General features: G+C 54.0%; 1 protein-coding gene across 6 annotated transcripts; it reads right to left on the reverse strand.

The window, feature by feature from the left end:
- Positions 1-512: 512 nt before the first annotated feature.
- IGSF8 (immunoglobulin superfamily member 8) lies at positions 513-8,021 on the reverse strand. 6 transcript variants are annotated; one of them, XM_078356066.1, is made up of 8 exons: positions 7,990-8,021; positions 4,712-4,876; positions 3,988-4,365; positions 2,846-3,307; positions 2,067-2,474; positions 1,427-1,840; positions 969-1,099; positions 513-777 (listed from the first exon to the last, which is right to left on the reverse strand). In XM_078356066.1, exons 3-7 carry the CDS (start codon positions 4,361-4,363, stop codon positions 984-986), a joined length of 1,776 nt encoding a protein of 591 aa, XP_078212192.1. In that variant the 5' UTR covers positions 4,364-4,365; positions 4,712-4,876; positions 7,990-8,021; the 3' UTR covers positions 513-777; positions 969-983. The 6 variants fall into 6 exon arrangements, with proteins under 6 accessions (XP_078212192.1, XP_035135016.2, XP_078212190.1 ...); XM_035279125.3 differs by lacking the exon at positions 4,712-4,876 and adding an exon at positions 7,554-7,659; XM_078356064.1 differs by having other exon boundaries at positions 4,712-7,659.
- Between the last annotated feature and the right edge of the window lie 12,477 nt (positions 8,022-20,498).

Here is a 20,498-nt window from a genome sequence, read left to right on the forward strand (position 1 = left end):
TCCTGTGACTGCCTGTTGTCCCAGTCTGAGTATCAGCTGTGTGCTGAGGCTTCTTTTCTGCTGCTGTCGGTCAGAAGGAACAAGAATTGCAGCCCCAGGGCCTAGTGGGAGGAGTCACGTCCAAGACTAGCCTGACCGGGAGAATGAGAGGGGAAGAGTGGGGTGAAGTCTGGGGAGCTCAGAAAAGGCCCTGCTCCTGGAAGCCCATGCCCTATAACATGGGAGAAGCTGGGAAGGGGGGACCACAGGCAGCTGGAACCTGCCCTCTATGTTTCCCTCCCCAAGCAGGAGTCCAATCAGGCACTGCCTCAGCACTGACGGTTCAGGCGGCAGATGGAACCCAGGTGTCCCCTCCTGGGGTGGGTGGCATGGCCCACGGAGGCCAGATGGTATTTGTGGTGGGAAGAGAGGCCTGGGTCGTTCAGAATAGGTTGTCAACCCCCAACCACCTCCCTGCTACACACCCCAAGCCTTTTACAGTCTCATAGTAGGGAAGACACAGTCAAGCCTACTTTTTATAAAACAAGTTTATTCACGTTTTAGAAAAACTAATTCCAGGACAGGGAATGGTCTCCCTATAGGATGCCTATGAAATCCAGAACAGAAGGCCAGAGGGAGGGCTTGGGAGGGAAGGAGTGAGGAAGGGGAGCCGTGTCTCCCATTCTGGGTCGGGGGAGGTCAAATAAATTAAAGGACGAGTGGACACAGGGAGAGGGTGTCCAGGCAACCAGAGGAGGGCTTGGAGCTGGGCTGGAAGAAAGTTGACACCTGCAAGACCTGAAAAGGGCACCCGGCGTGGGCTAAGGACACAGAGCCCTGAGTGAAGGGGGCTCCCACCCCTCAACAGAGCCCTGTGGATCTGAGCTGCCTACTCCTCCTCCAGGTGGGGCCTGGGAGGGAGCAGCCTGGTTCAGGACTTGGGGATGGAAGCCCAATGGAGACAAGGTCGGGGGGTTCTTTTCCCTCACCTGGAGAGTGAGAGATCACCGTTTTCTAAGCCTCTTCATGAAGCAGCAAGTGATGGTACCGAGGACAGTGGCACCAGTGACCAGGGCCACCACTGTACCCACCAGCAGAGGTACAAATAGGGTGTCCAGGGCTGGGGGAGGGAGTATGACTGTTCAGAAAGGATGCCATCATCCTCCACCCATCCTACATGCCTCCAGAACTTTCCCCATCAAGTTCTCTGGCCCCACCTCCTCCATTCACAGACACCCCTATCCCTGCCCACAGCCTGTCCCTCAGCATGCAAGTCAGCAGCAACCACAGAGGACCCTACACAGGTCTGGAAGCTAGATATGTTGAGACTTCATGTGACATGATGCAGAGGAGAAAGACAGTGGCAGGAGGGTCAGAAGATGGGCAGGGAAGACTAGAGTCGAGGGCCAGGAGGGAGGCAGAGTGAGGGTGGAGGGGTGCCACTCACCATGCATGTAGGGGTAGACTGTGACAGGCCCTGAGCGGGCACTGCCCGCTTGGTACCAGCTGTAGTCAGCATGCTGCACCCAGGCACTGGGGGCACAGTGGTACACGCCTTCATCCTCGGGCCCCAAGCTGTGTAGTCTCAGCCGATGGCTTCGGGGCCCCACCAGCTCCACGCTGACAGGGCCTCCTCCCGGCCGGACTCCCAGCTCTGCCACACCATCCTGGCCCACGCCACCCACCAGCTGGGCAGGGACAGAGCTGAGCTCTCCATCCTCTGATCGCTCCACCCACCAGCTGGCGGCCAGCCGCAGTCCTGGGGGTCCACCCCGCACAGAGATGTTGCACAGCAGGGAGGCAGTCTCCCCCCGGTACACTGTGCCTCCTGCTAGCCACGCCACAGCCTCCAGCACCACACCTGCAGAACACAGGACATGGGGCCAGATGGTGCAGGGCCGGGGACCATGGGGTGAGGGCTGCTGCCAAGCACCGCCCCAGGAAACTCAGGGTATTCCTACAATATTGGCAGAAGAGGAGCGTGAGGTACAGCATGCAAGCAGCTGATGGAAGGGAGCGGGTGTGGAAACAGAAGGAAAATGGGTCTATAATCCTTGAACCCTGTCCAGGGCCCAGCCCCCTCTCACCTTCCTCCCGCACGTGCACAGGGAGAGGCCGGGAACGTGCACTGGCTGCTTCACGAAGCCGGGTCCCAGACCCACGAACATAGGCTTTGGCGAGGCAGCGGTAAGTGCCCGCATCACCAGGCCTGGCAGCCTCAAGCCGTAGCCGGTATGTTCTGGATGCCACCTTCTCCATGGCGATGTGTCGGCCCTCATAGCCAGGGCCCAGGCTGCCCACACCCTCTGTGTCTAGCTGGGCTACCAGGCGGCCAGGCCCTGGTGCCCCCGCAGGTGCCATCTCCCAACCCACAGAGTATGCAGCATGACGGCCTGCAGGGGGGAGTGCCCCTGACACATTGCACAGCAGTTCCAAGGGCTCCCCTGGGCCAATCCGACGTTCGCCAGGCCCCACTGTCACTGCCAGCTGGCTGGCTAAAACACAGGAAGGGGAAGAGGTGTCACAGAGGCAGGAGGGGACAAGAGGCACCTGATTCCCCAACTTTGTGTTTTCTCCTTGACAGCAGCAGCTTCAAAGCTTCCCGTCTGCCTCTCACGGGGTATGACCATCTTTCTACTCGGGGGCTTGAATCTCACCCCTCACCCATGGCCCTCCTAACTCTATAACCAATTACTGAGCAGAGAAAACTCATCAAGGGCAGAGCGGGAAGCAATGCTAACAGGGATGCTCACTCTAGAAGATAAGTTCCTTGGAGTCAGATGACGGCTATCTGGTACCCCCTGTGGCCACAGTGCCCACCAGCATACTGTCCCTCCCAGCTCCCACAGTGGGATGTGGCACTTACACAGCGTCTGCACGTCCACGTGGGCCAGGACAGTCCTTTTCTCTGCAATCTGGGCCCAGCTGCCATCAGGATCCTGAATCCACTCAGCGGCAGTGCAGTGGTAGGTGCCTGCGTCCCCTGCCTGGGCACCTCCTACTACCATGTGGTACCGATCACTCCCTTCCTTACCCAGTCGAAGCTCCCCTGCAGCCAGTCGCTCAGCATAGGGAGCTCCGGCCTCCACAGCCAAGTCTGACCGGATTCCCACCACTTCCTGCAGAGTTGCTCGCCCAACTGGCACCTCGGGCACAGATCGCCCAAAGGACACTGCCAGGTGTGTGTGCTTCTGTGTGCCTGTCCTCGCTAGGCAGCCCAGTGCCAGCTCCTGCCCCTCATACACCATCAGGCGTGGGGGTGAGGTTGGGGCCTGGCGGCCTCGGGGTCCTGCAGGAGCAGCAGACACCTGTAGGACATCTGGAAGAACTGGAGAGAAGAGCTGGAGTGAGGGAGGGCTGGGGGCTGGCAGCCCTTGTTACTACTTCCTGTTCAGGGCCGATCTCCCTAAATAGACTGTGAGCTCCCAGAGGGCAAAGATCGCATGTTGTATTATTTCTTCTGTAACTCAGTGGTGCCAAGCGCAGTGCTGGGCGTATCACAGGCACTCAATAAATACTTGCTGAATTTCAAAGAACCAGCCCATCGCCTACTCACCCTTACGTTCAAGACTGACCCCTGTTTGAAATACCAAGAAAAGTGGCTTTGTCTTCCTTCTCCAGGAGACAAAGAAACTTAAAAGAGTGAGAATGTCACATGGCCTGACTCCTTCCCTAAATACGCTCTTTCCCAGATCTGGGTCCTGTACTGTCCAGTAGAGTCTATTCAACCCATCAGTCTTCCTCATTCTTGGGAATGGAAAGGGGACTGGATGGCTCTTCTTCCAGAAGGGGGCTTGATATAATCAGAAGAGCACTGGCCTGGAGTGAGGAAATCTGGGTTTGAGTCCCACACCAGCCACTGAGTTATTGGGTGACTGTGCAAGTCACTTAACCTCTTTGGGCGTCGAGTTCCTTGGCTACAAAACCTAAGGGGCAGTTAGATAGGTCACTTGTGTCCCTCCTGCCTTGAGAGGGTGTGTGGCCGCACCCTGTTCCAGGGCCTAGTACCTCTCAGCTCCACCTTGCCGCTGTAGCTGCCTAGGTAGCGGGTATCAGTGGAGGGGGTGTGGCACTCATAAATGCCAGCATCCTGGGCCTGCAGGCGCGCAATCTTGAGCACTGCAGCATCCCCTTGTAGGCGCTGCACCTGCACCTCACCCGCCAGCACTCGGGGCTTGAAGATCGCATAGTGGAACTGGTCATCCATGGTACTGACAATACTGAGAGCAGTATCCGGGGCCTCGGGCCTGTACAGGAACCACTCAAAGTTCTGCTGGGCAGGGCCCTCATATTCAGTCACATTGCAGGAGATGGAGACAGCTGTTCCAACCACACGGTACAAGGGCCCCTCAGGGACCAGCACCTGCCGGGCCCAGCATCCCATTCCTGTAGGGAAAGACAAAAGGAGTTGGAGATGCCTGGTTCCCCATTCTATGCCCTCTGCCACCACAAGCACCATTCTTGACTTCTGCCTATAAAAGGAAAGGAGACCTGGAAAAGTTGGTCCACAGCTTGGACCCTGTTCTGAGAACAGGAAACAGATGCTGGGATATAAGACACTTGGGTCTCGAGGAGGTGGTATGGGCCCAGGATTGCCTTGGCACCCAGATGCATCCCATTTCTGGCAGACTAGAAGCAGAGCGCCTGAAGGCAGAAAGGAGTACATCTGATTCCTGACCTAACCAGGCCTTGGTTCCAACTGAACCTTGATCTGTCCCTGCCATTCACCTACCTCCATGTCTACCATTCCTTCCTCCTGGTCAGGGGAGCCTTCTGGCTGGGGGATTCTGAGACTACATGTTCCCTCCTTTGCTTGAGGGGAGCTGGCAGTCTTGCTCAGAAGGGCTAGTTGGCTCAGCTTGTCACCTGGGCTAGACAATGGAGCCAGTGGCCCTAGCTGGAAAGGGCACAGACCCAGTCAGTTCTCACCATACAATGCCCTCCCCCCTCCAGCTGTGCCATGAGCTCACTGCTTCTCTCACCCTGCAGGGCTGCCCAGGCAGCTGGGGCTTCTGGAGGAAGATCCAGACTCTGCCCTGGCACTGGGGGCAGAAGATCCCCTCCTCCAGTGCCTGCCAACCTTCCTGGCTAGCCCAGCAGACACACAAGGCGCCTGCCCCAGTTCCTTAACAAAGTGTTCATTTGCATATAGTATGCATTCATTTACAAATATGGCTCTCTTTCTGTAGGGAGGCACTAAATCACCAGCTGCCCCTTCTCATTTCTCCCTTCAGAAAGGCCAAACTTCTCTTCTTCAGCCTATTCCACCCCTATGCCCAACCCTACCCCAGCAGATACTCCTGGCAGCCTTGGAAGGCTGAGATCCTCCCTTCTCTCCTTCCAGAGCTCCCACTAGATAAGATCACAGAACCTCAGAAGGTAAGGAGGGCTAGGCCACTCCTTCCCACCTCTCCCCATTTTACAGATGAGAAAGGTAAGGCAGGAAAAGTATAATATCTTAGCCAAGATCCTCAAGATCCTGCTCTCCCTAGGCAGCTTCCACACGCTCCTTCAGAGGGGCAAAACCATGGAGCAAGATGGGGAAAGTCCAAGGTCAGGCCTGAAGGGACCGACCTCACCAACCAGACTGCCACTTTTAGGTCTCTCAGGGGATATCCATAGCCTTTCTGTAGGGGCTAGAGGAAAATGCCCAGGAGTCTGTGGTCAAACTCTGCCCTCCAGCTTCTCTAGAACTGCTCCTCTGAACTTCCCCACCCCTGCTGCTGGGCGCCTAGCCCCTTCCTTCTTCCTCTGGCTGAGTCACAGGGAGAACTCATGGTCTGTTGATACGGGCACAGGCTGGGAGTCAGGAAGTGGGATTCCAGCACCATCCCCATGCCCAGCTGTGTGGCCTGGGATCCAGTCTCCTTCTCTCCTAGGCCTGTTTCCACACTGGAGGTGAACTAAGTGCTCCAGCTCTGACCGTGAGTGAGTGAGTGCGTATGTGACTCAGGACAGTCCTGTCTGGGGCCAGGCAAGTTTCATAATCAGGGTAATGGTAGAGACAGCCAAGCTGACACCTTCCTTGGCTGCCTCCGGGCTGACTGCTCAGAAGGCCCCCTCCCATCTTACTGGCTCCCCGACTGCTGATGCTTGGAGATCCCCATGGGAAAGTCACCCCACAGCCTTAGGTAATCAATTGCCACACAGCTCTCTCTTCCCTCCTCCGTATTAGTCACAGCAAGGAAAGGGAGGGCAAAGAGGCCTGCTTTGGAATCAGATCTGTGTTCAAATCATAGCCCCAGTACTCATTAAATGTACTCTCTGGGGCAAGTTACTTCATTTTCCTCATTTGTGAAATGAATGTCAGGTTCCCAAGAGCAGTGGGTGCTCAGACCTCTGCGTGTTCCTCTCTCAACCACAGGCCAGCATTTCCCTGTCTCCCCGGGCTCCTCCCTGCTCCATGCTGCCCACTGGGGAAATCACACCAAGTGCTAGGCAACCAGGCCCCATAGCACCTTCCTCTCTGTACATTCTGCTGTTATCTGCCCAGGGACCAAGGAGAGGACTCATGGTAGCCCTGCAGGGCCCAGGGACCTGCAGCAGGGGAAGGCTTTACTTGGTGCCACTGTGGAGCTCTGGTCTAGAAACAGGCAGCTGGGGCTACCTTCAGCCTCTGCCTTGATGACAGCAGCTCTGAAGTCACCATCCCCACCCCCACACTTCACTCTCATTTCAAGAGCTTCAGTCTCATCAACAGCTGTACGGGCATTTTCACTGTCCCCACACCACACTCTCCCCCAGACCACCGCCTACAGGGAGTCCTCCAGTTCAGGCCAAAAACAATTCCACTGTCATTAGCCCCATGCATCCATGCAAGGTTGGCCCAGAACAGCCCACCATCAACACCGACCACAGCAGACACAAGGTGCTTGGAGATCCCAGGATCAGTCTCCATGGAACCTGGTTTCTCCTGAGCCAAGGAAGCCGGAACTAAGCGGTTGTGAAAACTGATGGGTGGCTGCAGAGCCAAGTGCCACTTGGGAGAGAGGAAGAAGGGCAAAGAGGGACCCAGCCCAGGGTGGAGATGGGGGCGAGAGAGGGAACCGTCCCCAGCCTCAGTTGATGAACTGTGTGGAGCGCAATTGGGGGAGACTTACTTCAAAGATCGTGGGCAGAACTGGCCTCTGGGCCTCCAGCCAACTCTGGGGCAATTACGAAGCTGGGCAGGCACTGCCCACGCAGGGTGCGCACCCAAGGCCAGGCCTGGAGCTGAGTGTGGGGCAGAAAGGAGTCGCAACATTTGGTGCACTGACCCCAGGACGTGGGTATACTAGCTGAGAAGTGGCACCTGCCCCGGGAGGCTACGCAGTGCCTGGGGGAGCACCTTAGTGGGTCCTCCCTATGCCCCACTCCCTGGCTTAGGGCTGGGGAGCCTGCACTCTTCCCAAGACTGGCTCGGCGGGCAGCCACAATGCGCAGCTGCCCGCCGATCCCGGGGAGGCTGGAGGCACCCATGACGGAGAAGGAGGATGTGAGGAGTACCGAAAAGCTTGGGAGGCGGCTTGGTCTGGGTGCTGGACGGCAGGCACCTGCCCGGCGGGGCTGGGAACCGGAACCGGGGCCTGGCTTACCTAGCATTAGCAGCAGCAGCAGCGGCGACGGCGGCAGCAGCGTGGGCCTGAGGGCGCCCATCCTGAGCGGCCAGCTCTGGGGAGGCTCCGGGGGGTGGCGCGGGTTCTGGGGGACCAGGGGGGCCGGGGGCGCATGCCCAGGTGGGGGGCAGGAAGCGGGGCAGCGAGGCGTGGGTGCGCCGAGCTAGCTGAGCGGGAGCTGCCGAATCCCCTCCCTCCGCCCCTCCCGTTGTTTTCCCTCCAGCCCTTGGCAGTTCTGAGACCATTCTCGCCCCGGCCCCCCTTCGCCGGCCCGCCCCGGCCCCGCCCCTTCCCCCCGCCCTGTGCAGGCCCGCCCCGCCCCAGACCCAGCCCTGGCCCTGCCCACCCCACCCCGCCAGACTCCGGCCTTTGCTCAGCACCTGGCCCCGGCCCCGCCCCTCCTCTCTAGACTCACCTTTGCCTCTCATCGAGTCCCAGCCCCGCCCTGACCCCGCCCCGCCGCGCCCCGCAAGACTCCAGCCCTGGCTCCGCCCCGAGCTCCGGCCCAGCCCCAGTTCCGGCCCCTCTCCCGCCCCGCCCCAACAGGACTACAGTCGGACTCCAATCCTGGCTCCGCCCCGGACGCCGGTCCCGCTCCATTCCCAAGCCCCGCCCCCTCCCCGTCCCACCAGAGCTAACGTCAGCCTCCAATCCCGGCCCCGCCCAGGACCCCGGCCTCGCCCCGCCCCCGGCCCTGGCTCCGCCCCAGGCCCCCGTACCGGTGAGCTAACTGCACTCGGCTCATTGAAATTCCCACCCACCTTCGCACAGAGCGCACCCGACCCCGCACCTGCCAGCCTTTCCTGGAGAATTGGGTGCAGGGGCCCTGGGATTGGCGAGGTGACTGTGGCCACGCATTTAGAATTCAGTTATTTGCTCTGAGCCACAGTCCTGGCTGCAAACCCTGTTAAGTGTGGGCGGAACCCAGGAGTTACCGAACGCGAAGGGTTTGAGCTGAAGGGCGCTTCCGGGATCCAGAAGGTCACTGGAGACCTTTTTTTCACCCCCTCAGAGGGCAAAACCAAAAAAAAAAATGGATTAGGAGAGGAGGCCGTCCAGGCGACGTCATTTCTTGATTGGGTGATCCTGGCCCATTGCCTCACCTCCTTCAACCTCAGTTTTTTCCTCTCCTCTGCAAATTGAATTGAGGTTGATCACATCACCCAAAGGGTTATTGTGATGATTAACTGAGGAATGTACGTAAAATGTTTGGCACAGGAAACTAATATGAAATAGGAAATAAATAAAGATTATTTTGTTTCAGGTTTTGAATTATTATTTGAACTGTTTCCTAAGAGGCTTGGTTTAGATCTAGTTTAGACCTGGTGTTTAGGTGAAGGAGTCTCTATGTTCAGTGACAGTGAGATGAACAGTGCTCTCTTCTGGGAGGCATGCGGCTTGCTCTGGAGGTGGGAGAATGGAGGAGGCACCCTTCCCAGGCGCTCTGTCTCTCCTGAACTATCAAGGTGGGGAGTGAGGAGGGGCAGGAAGGATGAGGCCAGAATAGGGAGAAGAGACGGCCAGATTTGCAAAGCCAAGGCTGTCGAAGTGGCTGTCAGTGGGAGGTGACCCCAGAGCCCATTTAGCACCCTCAACCCTCCAACCCTCTCCTTGTCCCCTCTTATCCCCCTTCCCTCCCACTCACTCACCACCCTTTACAGAAGAGGAAACTGAGGCCCAGAGAGGGGAAGTGGCACAGGCCAGACCAGACCTTCCTTGACATTGCATTCCTAGAGTGTGGCACAGTGCTTGACTCTGAGGTGCTGCTCATGGGGTTGCCGATAGAAGCCACATTGAGGAACCCTGGAGAAGCCAGAGAAACTCTGAGGCCGAATGATTGAGGCCTTGAAGGGAGATCAGAGGTCCAGCCCTCGCCTCCCAGGACTGCCAGCCCATGAACAGGGCAGCAGGGCGCCTGTTTATTCTCACTTTTAAATATCCACCGCCTGGCTGCTCCAGAGCCACATCATCTAAATCCATCCACAGGCATATGGAGCTGTGTGAAAACTGAAACTCATAGAGAAGCGTTTGGAAGAACACGCCTCTCCCTTTATAATGGATTTAATTATCGAGCGGATTTAGTGCCTTCACGATGCTTGAGGGATGAAAGACATTACCAGTTGTAATAATGATAGATGTCATTTATGAAGTGCTTACACAAGAAGGCCCTTTTGGATATTAGTTCTAGTCTTATAGCATATTTTGCATGGTGGTGTCATTTAACAGAAGAGAAACCTGAGTGTAGACAGGTTAAGTATCGTGCCCAAGGCCACACAGCTTTTAAGCGGCCATGGGGTGATTTGAGCCCAGGCTTGTCTGTCCCCAAAGCCCCAAATCTTTCTACACCATGTCCTTCCTCCTAAGCCTCTCCACCCTGTAAACTTAGTCATTCACAAATATTGATTGAGCCAGGCCTTGTACTGGGCACTGGAGATGCCGTGGTAAACAAGGCAGGCCTGGTCCCCTGCCCTGAGGGAACACGGTCCTATATGTTAAGGAGACATTTCATAAAGAACTCATAACCAGCCCACAGTATGAGCATTATGAGAGGGCTCTTCAGGGAGCTGAGGTATCCCCTCTTACCCTGTGACCTGGGGCTGGGAAGTAGCTGGGGGCAGGTCTGCATTGAGTACTGGGTTGGTGTCTCTCCCCGCCGCCCCAGGGTATAAGGCCCAACCAGAAAGCAGCGTCATCAGCGGTCCCCTCTCCAGACTGCAGGTGCCAGAGACGGCCAGCAGGAGGAGCCCGTAGCCCAGGCCTGACGGACCCCTCAGCTGCTTATGTAACTGGGAAAGCTGGGGGAGGAGAACAAACCCCAGGCACGAGGCACGTCACACACACAGACACATGTTCCCACTGTAACAGAGCGGGGGATCACACAGAAAGACGTCTCCCAGACACACACCCCCACAGAGCCATGCACAAACACACACAAGCTGCAAAACAGTGAGGCATGGTGTAGACGGAGAGCACTCATCTCACCCACTGAAAACGCACACAGGCCGGGCGTGGTAGCTCAAGCCTTTAATCCCAGCACTCTGGGAGGCTGAGGTGGACTAATCACAAGGTCAAGAGTTCGAGATCAGCCTGGCCAATATGGTGAAACCCCGTCTTTACTAAAAATACAAAAATTAGCTGTGCATGGTGGCAGGCACCTGTAGTCCCCGCAACTCAGGAGGCTGAGGCAGGAGAATTGCTTGAACCCAGGAGGCAGAGGTTGCAGTGAGCCAAGATCGCACCACTGCACTCCAGCCTAGGTAACAGAGTGAGACTCATCTCCAAAACAAAACACACATTCACAGGCCTCCCAGCACCTAGGCTAGTGCCCTAGGGTGGGGTGAGAAGAGAAAGGAGGAAGGAGGCCCTTCAGTGAGTTTCAAGGCCAGACTGAGACACGAAGGAGGAGGGAGCCTGGGCTTGCAGGGAGACCTGGTCAGGTGTGCAGGAATGACCGTGAGGGACCCTGATGCCCAGCTGGGCTGTGGTGGCACTGCCATCCCCAGCTTCCCACCTGCCCTCCCTGTACTACCCCAGGCATGGGCCTGCATCTGACACCCATCCCGTTTCACCTGAAACAGGTCTCATTTCACCTCAAGATGACAAGTGCACGAGGCACCGAGGTGGCACTGAGGGGTTATGGGTATTATTAAAGGTAACTGAGACCCATGTTCTGCCCAGAAGCAGTTTATACTCCAGCTGAGATGTGACACACTGCAGTCACAACCAAGGAGACAGCTCTCAGAAAGGAGCACGTTCAAACAGGACTGTTAACATATGCTAACCTGTGCCAGGCACTAAACGTGATCTCATGTATCCTCGCGGGCTATTATTATCCCTGTGAAAAAACTGAGGCATAGAAAAGTTAAGAAACTTGTCCAAGGTTAGTGGATTAGTTACTGTGACACAGGGATTCAAACCTTGGATCATCTCACTGTGGAACCTGTGCTTCTAACCCCTGTTATGTTTCTGCTTAAAGATAAACATTGCCAGAAGCACAGTTAAATATGAGCCTAGCACACATGAGTATACACCAAGCTGTAGACACAGATACTGCCATGGAGACACAGTGACAAATATGTCAAATACATAAGCACACATGCTCATCAGTCAGACATGTAGCAATGACAGAAGGATACACACAGGACTCAGCTTTCTCTCTTTTAAATGTGTATCAACCCTAGCTTTATAGGGAGCTAAGGATCACACACCAGAATGTCCTGTGATTTGTGTGTGTTTATAAAGCGTTGGCCCATACTGCCTCGATGAGCTATATTTTCCCACCCTCGCAGAAGGGAAAATTCTCTCTGCTGAGTTGCTGAGAGGCTCAAGCAAAGAGTCAGAGATAGAAGTAGTGCAAAAATCTACCCTCACCCAGACACCAAACTCCTGCAGAGACACACCGAAACAGAAGTGCACATACAAAGATAAACGCAGAGACATGCACACCCAAACACCAGACACACTCACAGAACCACAAACCCATCTCCCCCCCCACACAGATGCACACGCACACACACACATTCGCATTCCACCCTCTTCCTCTTTTCTCCCTCAACCAGGCATCTGCACCCTCACGGTGGACCGTGTGTGTGTGTGTGTGTGTGTGTGTGTGTGTGTGTGTGTCTGAACCTTCCTCTTGCCCTGGCCAAGCCCACACTCCTGCTCCCGTTCTCGAACCCTATGCCAAGGGGCGGCAGCACAGCTGTTCAATAGCAGAGCCACGATACCACTGGGACTTTGGCACGACCTAGCCCCGACTCCTGAGGGGGCCCTGCCATTTCTGAACCAAGGATTCGTGCCAGCTGCTGCCCACTCTGGAATGCCACGCATGGATCCCTCGGAGCTGGAATCCCCTCGGTCTCCCTCCTGACCTCCTGACAGGTTCTTTGTTCCCCAGTTGCATGGAGTGGGCGCCTGGGAGCCTGGGCTCCACCCCAGATGTTCACTCATCCCACTTCTTCATTCCCAGTCTGCTCAGAGGGAACTGGCGGCTCAGATATACGTCTGGAGGGTAGCGTGGGACTGAAGCGACCCCTATGGTGTAATATTACTTCTTCTCTACCCTGAGCAGCCTAGTGTGGGGCGGGGTCAGCCAAGGGCAGGAGATGGCAGTGGTTAGAGATTTGTGGGCTGAGTGTTGTAGGCGAGCCTCAGGGGGCAGGAGGCGGGTGGCACCAGGTGACTGCCTCTGCATCACTGAGGCTGAGCAAGAGGCAAATGCGAACCAGTCATTTATGAGCTTGTCTTCACCCAGCTCTGAGTGGGGAGAGAAGGGAACAGTAATTGCTACAGAGCACCTACTCCTTGCTGGGCACCGCTGCACACACTCTGTGCACACATTCATTCATTCAGCTTTCACAACACCAACCCCATGAGGTGAATACTACGGTTATTGCTATTTGACAGATGAGAGGCAGAGGCACAGAACGCTTATGTAATTTACCTGAGGCCACACAGCCAGCAAATGGGAGCACCCAGATGCAAACAAACGCAAGCTACCTGACTCCCAAACGTCAGCCTCCCAAACATTCTGCTTTCCTCCTTCCTCCTGTTTCCCTAGCCTGTTCACATTGATTCATACACACAAGTGCATGTATTCATGCACACACATGCATATCTGCTGCCTATGCAACCTTCTGAAATAACTTTTTCCACTACGCAGCTCCAGCTTCCAACACATAGTGGGTGTTCAATAAACATGTGTTGAATGGAATGCAGAACTGACGGCCGGGGGAACAACGAGCATTGTGTGGGTGGTGGTTTGGGGAAAGAGGGAGGAAACGGAGGGATTTCACACACACACACACACACACACACGCACACACACAGCCCTCTGATATGAATAATGTCAAGGACTCACTTCTGTCTCTGGGGTTCCAGCCTTTCACAGCTATCTGGGTGGGGAAAGAGCAACGTAACGGGCTTTACAGGATTCTCTGAAGTGGAAGAAGTTTCAACTCTCTCCTCCAATCACAACAGAGGACAGGGGATGCAGAGAGAGCTCTGGAAGAGGACTTATGGAGCACACAGCCTCCTGGGCCCCCCAGCCAGGCACTGCTCCTCCCTTGTTTTCACCTCTCCCTGCCCTGTGCCTGCCACGCTGCAGGCTCTCCCCTGGCTCCCTCGGGACAGTCCCTGCTTCCTCCACTTGTCCACCTGGACTCTCCAGGAACCCTGCACCCCTTGGCTCTTTTGGCTGAAGAGTAGACAATTCTCCTCTTCCCTGTTCCAACTGAAACAAGGGTGGAATTTTTCCAAAGGCTCTCTATTAGGAAAGTGAAGGAAAAACAAAGCCAGCAATAAAGACTGCAAAAACAAAGAAACAGATGGAGCAGTGGGGGTGACAGAGCTGGCCATGGGAGAGAGCGGGGGCCCAGAGTTTTGAAGCTAGCGCGACCCACCCCCTTGCTCCGGCTGCACCCTGTTCTCAGCTCCTCCGTGGAGTTTCCCACTCTGCATTGTAATTACAGCACTTGTTTACATCTGCCCCTCCATCCTGGCTGTGAGTTTCTCAAGGCCACTGTTAACTCTTTTTTGTCCTCCCCCAAAGCCTACAGAGTTGCCTGGCAAGGAGTAAAAGCTCAACAGACATTTGCGAGTGGCTGAGGAAGCGGGGAAACAGCAAGTGACAAGAGAGGGAATGTGGGCCCTTCCTCTCTGGTAGTCATGTCGCCTCCTCAGCGGACACTGTTACTTCCTCTGGAGCCCATCGTACACTAGTCACTTTCATCTACAGCTGATAGAAAGTTCCTCCTCTTATTTCAAAACCTGAACCTTCCATCCCTCAGGAAGCAGCCTAGGAAAAGCTGAATTCTGTCCTCTTTCCTAAGCAGCCTAGGAAAACCTGAATTCTGAAGGGTACTGGAGGTCAGATCAAGTTGAAAAAGAAATTATAGTCTGAAGGCCAGGACATTGGAAATCAAGGGCACAAAATAATTGCTAACCTTCACTGGGCATTGTAATTCTCTAAGTGACTCTCTAAGTTAAAGATGTTAAAAAATACTGAAGTTCAGAGAAGCTAAAAAATTTGTCCAAGCCAGTGGTGACTCACACCCGTAATCCCGGAACTTTGGGAAGCCAAGGCCAGAGGATTGCTGGAGCTTAGCCAAGGTGTTTGAGACCAGCCTGGGCAACTAGCAAGATCCTGTCACTACTAAAGATTAAAAAAAAAACAACTAGGCATGGTGGGCTCCAACTGTATTCCCAGCTACTCAAGAGGCTGAGGCAGGAGGATTGCTTGAGCCTAGGAAGGTGAGGCTGCAGTGAGCCACAATTGCACCACTGCACTCCAGCCTGGGCAATATAGCAGGACCCTCTCTCAAAAAAAAAAAAAAAAAAAAAAAGTGTCCAGTTAGTGGTAGACCTAGGATTTCTTCTCCAGGCCTTCTGACTCCACAGCACAAGACCTCAGCCATGTTTCCAGCTGCATCTGTACCATACAAATTATTGTCCTCAGAAGGAGCTGGGAGATGACAAGGGTGTCTAGGTCCAGCCAGCCAGCAGGGCATCCAGCTGGTACTGAAGGCCTGAGCACTGGCATGAAGGATCCCAGCTCCTGAACTAGATATCCCTGGGGAAAGGGGTCCAGCCAGAACGAACCTGGAAATCGGGGGATGAGCCGGGTTACCAATCAGGACCTTGGGCTTAAGACATAAAACTTCTGTGTTTTCAATGAAGTAAAAAGCTTTGGGGCTGGGGTTTCAGAACCAGACAGTGTAGACCTGGATTTGCCAGCTGTGTAGCCTGAATCCCGTTACTGACTGTCTCTAGCCTCAGTGTCATGGTCTGTAAAGTGAGAATTACTGATCTCTTTGTTTTTTGAGGGTTGTGGTGAGGATGAAATGAAAACATGTGTACCGTGGTGCCCCATTACGATCAAAGCTAGGGCCCACAGGCAGAGTGGGACCAGTGGCAAAGGAGAGGAGGTTCTTCTAAATGGGTCTCGCCTGTTCATTGGCTCTCCCCATCTACTGCCTCAGTTTACCCAGTCTTCTTTCCCCTTCCATTTCCCTTGGGAGAGGGCAACCTACGCCCTGCCTCAGCTTCCTCACCACAGTCTTCAACGCTTCAGTTTTATTTCCAAACTTGATTTGACATGGAAATCGTTTTCCCAAAGGACACACCAATGACCTCTGAGTTGACAAAAAAAGTGACCAGCTTTCCTTTCCCCTTGGCATCTGAAATCTGAAACTGTTAGTTTTTTGCCCCTTAAAACTTGTTCCTGTCTCAGCTTCCTGGTCCCTCTACTTGGCCTACTTCTCCATCTCCCTGGCTTCTCTACCTTGCCATCTCCCAGATCCTCCTCCTCCATCGTAGGTGTTACCCAAGGCTCTATCCGGAATCTGCAGACCCCTGTCCTCTAGCTCCCCTGCCTGGGCCATCTCCTCTGCTCTCCTGGCTCAGTGTTCACCTCCATCCAGATGGTTCCCATGACCCATGTCCTCTCCCAAGCTCCAGTCCCCACTTCTATCACCCACCGAGTGCCTTCATCTGAAGCCCTGCCTGTAGCATCTCAACCTTCATATACCCCCCGAGCAATCTGGCAGCTTATTTCCCAGGCAATCTCCTTTCTCCCCTACCCTTATTTTAGCTAACTTTGCACCAGCATCCTCATCATCCCCACCATCTCCAACTGCTTTCTTCTTTACCCTGACGTCCAATCAGCTGCCAAATCCTCAACTTCCACCTCCCAAACGTCTTTTTCATCCATCCCTGTCTCCTCTCTGTCACTGCCACTGAATTGCTCCAGACTGTCACCACCTAGAGCCTCCATCAGTCCCTCCCTTCCAGCCCAATACCCCTGTCCACATACAGGCACACACCCTGCCATCAAATGAGCCTTCCTAGAACACAATTTCAGTGAGATTGCTCCCCTGCTCAAAAACTTTAAGTGGCTCAGTGTTGTTTATAGGAATATTTCTCAAACTTGCTTGGTGGTAAGAATACAGATTCCCACTCTCCACGCCCACCCTTATGAATCAGAATCTTGAAGAAATGTGCCTGCTCTTTTATAGTTTTAACAAGCACCCAGATGATTCTTATCATCGGAGCCTTTTAGGAAACACTAGCAATTAGAATGGCAATTACTCTGGCATTCAAGGCCCTCCATGAAATGGCTCCAACATCTATTTCCAGTTTCACCTCCCACACTTCTTCCTTGTGCACTGAGTGCTTCCGCTCTCTGCACCTGTGCTCACGTTGTTCCTTCTCTTTGTCTCTCTGAGTCAGAGCCTACCTATCTGTCATGGCCCACCTAGAACGCCACCACCTCCAAGAAGACCTTTCTGATTCTTCGAACTAAGAACCATCTCCCCCTTCTCTGGGCTTCCATCACCCTCTAAACGCAATGATGAGCAACAAGCAGCCAGCAATATGTGGCTCAACACAGATGCACAAGAGTTGGCGCTTCTTCTCCTTCCTCTTCTGGAGCACTCCTCACTGTGGCCACTGCATCCAGATGGTTCTGGTCATGCATTCCCAGAGATAAAAACGCATAGGAGAAGCTTCAGTGGGTCCTCATAGCCTGGAAGTTAAATGGGCAGGCTCTGGAAACACTAACTAGGTTTGAATCCCACCCCCCCACTTGGGTAAGCTTCGGATCTGTGCCTCAGTTTTCCCATCTGTAAAATAGAGTTGTGAGGACTAAGTACTGTATGCTGTCTTCATTAGTTCTGGAGACTGGGAAGTCCAAGATGCAGGTGCTGGCAGATCCGGTACCTGGTGAAGGGTCCCTTCCTAGTTTGCCGACAGCCGCCTTCCTGCTGTATCCCCACATGGTGGCAAGCAGAGAGAGGAAGCAAGCTTTCTCCTGTCTCGTCTTAAAAGAGCACTAATCCCACACACCAGTGTCCCGCCCTCATGACCTAGTTGTCCCCAAGCACCCCACCTCCCAATACCATCACATCAGAGGGTCAACCTGAAGATATTGGGGAGACACAAACATGCAATCTACAATAAGTGCTCACTAACTGCTAGCTATGATGAGCTACAGCTCTTAGGGACAATCTAGCTCAGTGGTTCTCAAATCTGCCTGTTGTTTCATCTGGGGAGTTAAAAAAAAAAAAAAAAAAAACTGATGTGGTTGGGCACGGTGGCTCACACTTATAATCCCAGCAGTTTGAGAGACCAGGTGCGTGGATCACGAGGTCAGGAGTTGGTAACTAGCCTGGCCAACAGAGCAAGACTCTGTCTCAAAAAAATAAAAATAATTTTTTTAAAAAAAACACTGATTTCGGCCGGGCGCGGTGGCTCAAGCCTGTAGTCCCAGCACTTTGGGAGGCTGAGGCGGGTGGATCACGAGGTCAAGAGATCAAGACCATCCTGGTCAACATGGTGAAACCCCGTCTCTACTAAAAATATTTTAAAAATTAGCTGGGCATGGTGGCGCGTGCCTGTAATCTCAGCTACTCAGGAGGCTGAGGCAGGAGAATTGCCTGAACCCAGGAGGCGGAGGTTGCGGTGAGCCGAGATCGCGCCATTGCACTCCAGCCTGGGTAACAAGAGCAAAACTCTGTCTCAAAAAAAAAACACTGATGCCTAAGTCCCACCTTAGATCAATTAATAACATGGTACCTGAAGGTGAACCCTGGGCATGGGATGTTAACATGCAGCTAGGGGTGAGAAAGGGTGAGAATCCCTAGCTAGTCCAGCCCCACACCCAACTTTATTGACGAAAGGTAAAGAACTCATTCAAGTGCACACAGCTGGTTAATGGTAGAGCAAGTCCCACATTGAAGGCCTCTGCCCTCCCTCCAGTCCAGTCCAGCATGATTTCCAATATGCCATCACCCAGCCTTTGCTCCTGCATCATTGGGTTAGGAGAATCACACAGGCAAGAGGCAGAGCGAGGCCCACTCAACCTCACTCAGCAAAAATCGAGGTAAAGAAGTGGGGAAAGTTTGAGGAAATGGAAGTGGAGGGTCCCTAAGGGCTATGAGCCTGGGAGGACAGGGTCAAGATGGGTGGAAGGACTTAGTGATTGAATGGCATGAGATTCTGAGAAAAAGGACAGTGAGGGTGGGGACCTTGTTTGCCTTGATTGTAACTATCTTTCTAGTACCTTGCACAGAATATAGCATATAGTACGTGCTCATTGTTGAATGTGTAAATGATACAACAGCATCAAAAGCACATGTTCTGTTTTAGTCACTCAGGGGCACTCACATTCCTCAAGGGGGCAATGGTGAGAACATCCAGACAGGAGCAGAAAAGTAAAAGGATCTTGGACTTCCAGAGACACTGAGGCACAGAGGAGGCCAAGCTCCCTGAAATTCCAGGGAGAAACTGCTATGTGGGAGGGAGGCAGTGGCCCTGTGTGCCAGATGTTTGCAGGGCATCCAGAACTCTCTGAGTATAGAGAATGCCAGAGGGGACAGGCAGATAAACAGAGCTGTATCCGGGGCCAAGAGGAGGGGGCTTGGTAAGGGAAGAAGGAGGTGGGAAGAAGGAGACCGGAGGCCAAGCCAGCTGCCTCTTGATAGGGGGAGCGGGGAGGCGGGGTGCTCTGGGCCAGTGGCTGGGTCAGATCTCTGGCCAAAGCAAACCTACCTCAGGGGACTGGGGGGCCGCTCCCTCCCTGCCCAGATGGAATCAAAGGCTAACAGGAACCCTGGAGGGTGCAGCTGTGACCCTTGCTCCTCACACTCAGCAGGGCCCATTAAGCCCAACCTCCTCATATCCTCAACACACTTTTCCCAGCCCAAAGAATCTCTGGAAACAGACTCCTCTGGTGTCTCCTGATCAGATACCAGCCAAGAGATGTCAGGTTTTTTCAATCTCACCCCCAGCCCTGCCTTTCTCCCCCAAAGATACCCAGACCTTGTCCCACCTGTGGCAGTGGCTCTCTGTAAGAAACCAGGGTAGCGTCTGCCCAAACCTGAGTGCTTCCTTTTTTCCATGCCAAGAGTCAAAGAGCTCAGACTCATTTCTATGAGTCATAATAATAAACAAAATAGGAGCACCTGCCTCCAAGCTAACAAACAAGATAGGAGAACCTACCCCCTGGGATCTCCTTCTGAACCAGGTCTCCAGTTCATGGTTCTCACACAGGGACAATGTGCAGGTCACTTCTGCTGTCCACCTGAGCTGAGCTGTGCGCTGAGAGGAAGTAGCCTGGTATTTGGGGATCATCAAAACTGAAGAGGAACCTCAGAGATTGTCTAAGCCCGTTCCTTGTTATTCTGATGAAAATGCCAAGATCAGAGTAGAGAAGCCTCCTGTCCAGGGTCACACAGGTGGGCAGTGGCGCCAGCAGGACTAGCATCAACCGACTTGACTTTCAGGCAAGCACCCATTACACTGAACCACGGTGGGGACCCTGAGAGGGCAGGTGGGAAACCGGAGACGTAGAATAGCGCGGGGCCATCACGGTCCAGGGAAGGGTTGACCCCAGCCCCCGGGCCACACCGTGAGTCGGTTCCTTCTCCTCCCTTGGGACTTCCACCTGTGGAAGGAACAGGCGGAACACAACATGGCGCTGTCTGAATCCAGACAGAAGGAAGAACAAAAGGAGGTGAGAATGCAGCTCAGTCAGAGACTGAGAAAAATGCTTCTGGGTACTGTTTCATCCTATTTTCCAAATTCTATACAATGTGGTTTAAACAATAAAAAAGATAACAGGCCAGGCGAGGTGGCTCATATCTATAATCGCAGCACTTCGGGAGGCCGAGGCAGGCAGATCATGAGGTCAGGAGATCGAGACCAGCCTGGATAATATGGTAAAACCCTGTCTCTATTAAAAATACAAAAAATTACTTGGACGTGGTTGCACTTGCCTGTAGTCCTAGCTACTCGGGAGGCTGAGACAGGAGAACCGCTTGAACCTGGGAGGCGAAGGTTGCAGTGAGCCAAGATCACGCCACTGCGCTCCAGCCTGGGCGACAGAGAAGAGACAAAAAAAAAAAAAAAAAAAAAAAAAGACAATAA

This window comes from Callithrix jacchus, chromosome 18 (genome assembly GCF_049354715.1).
Source record: "Callithrix jacchus isolate 240 chromosome 18, calJac240_pri, whole genome shotgun sequence".
NCBI lineage: Eukaryota > Metazoa > Chordata > Mammalia > Primates > Cebidae > Callithrix > Callithrix jacchus.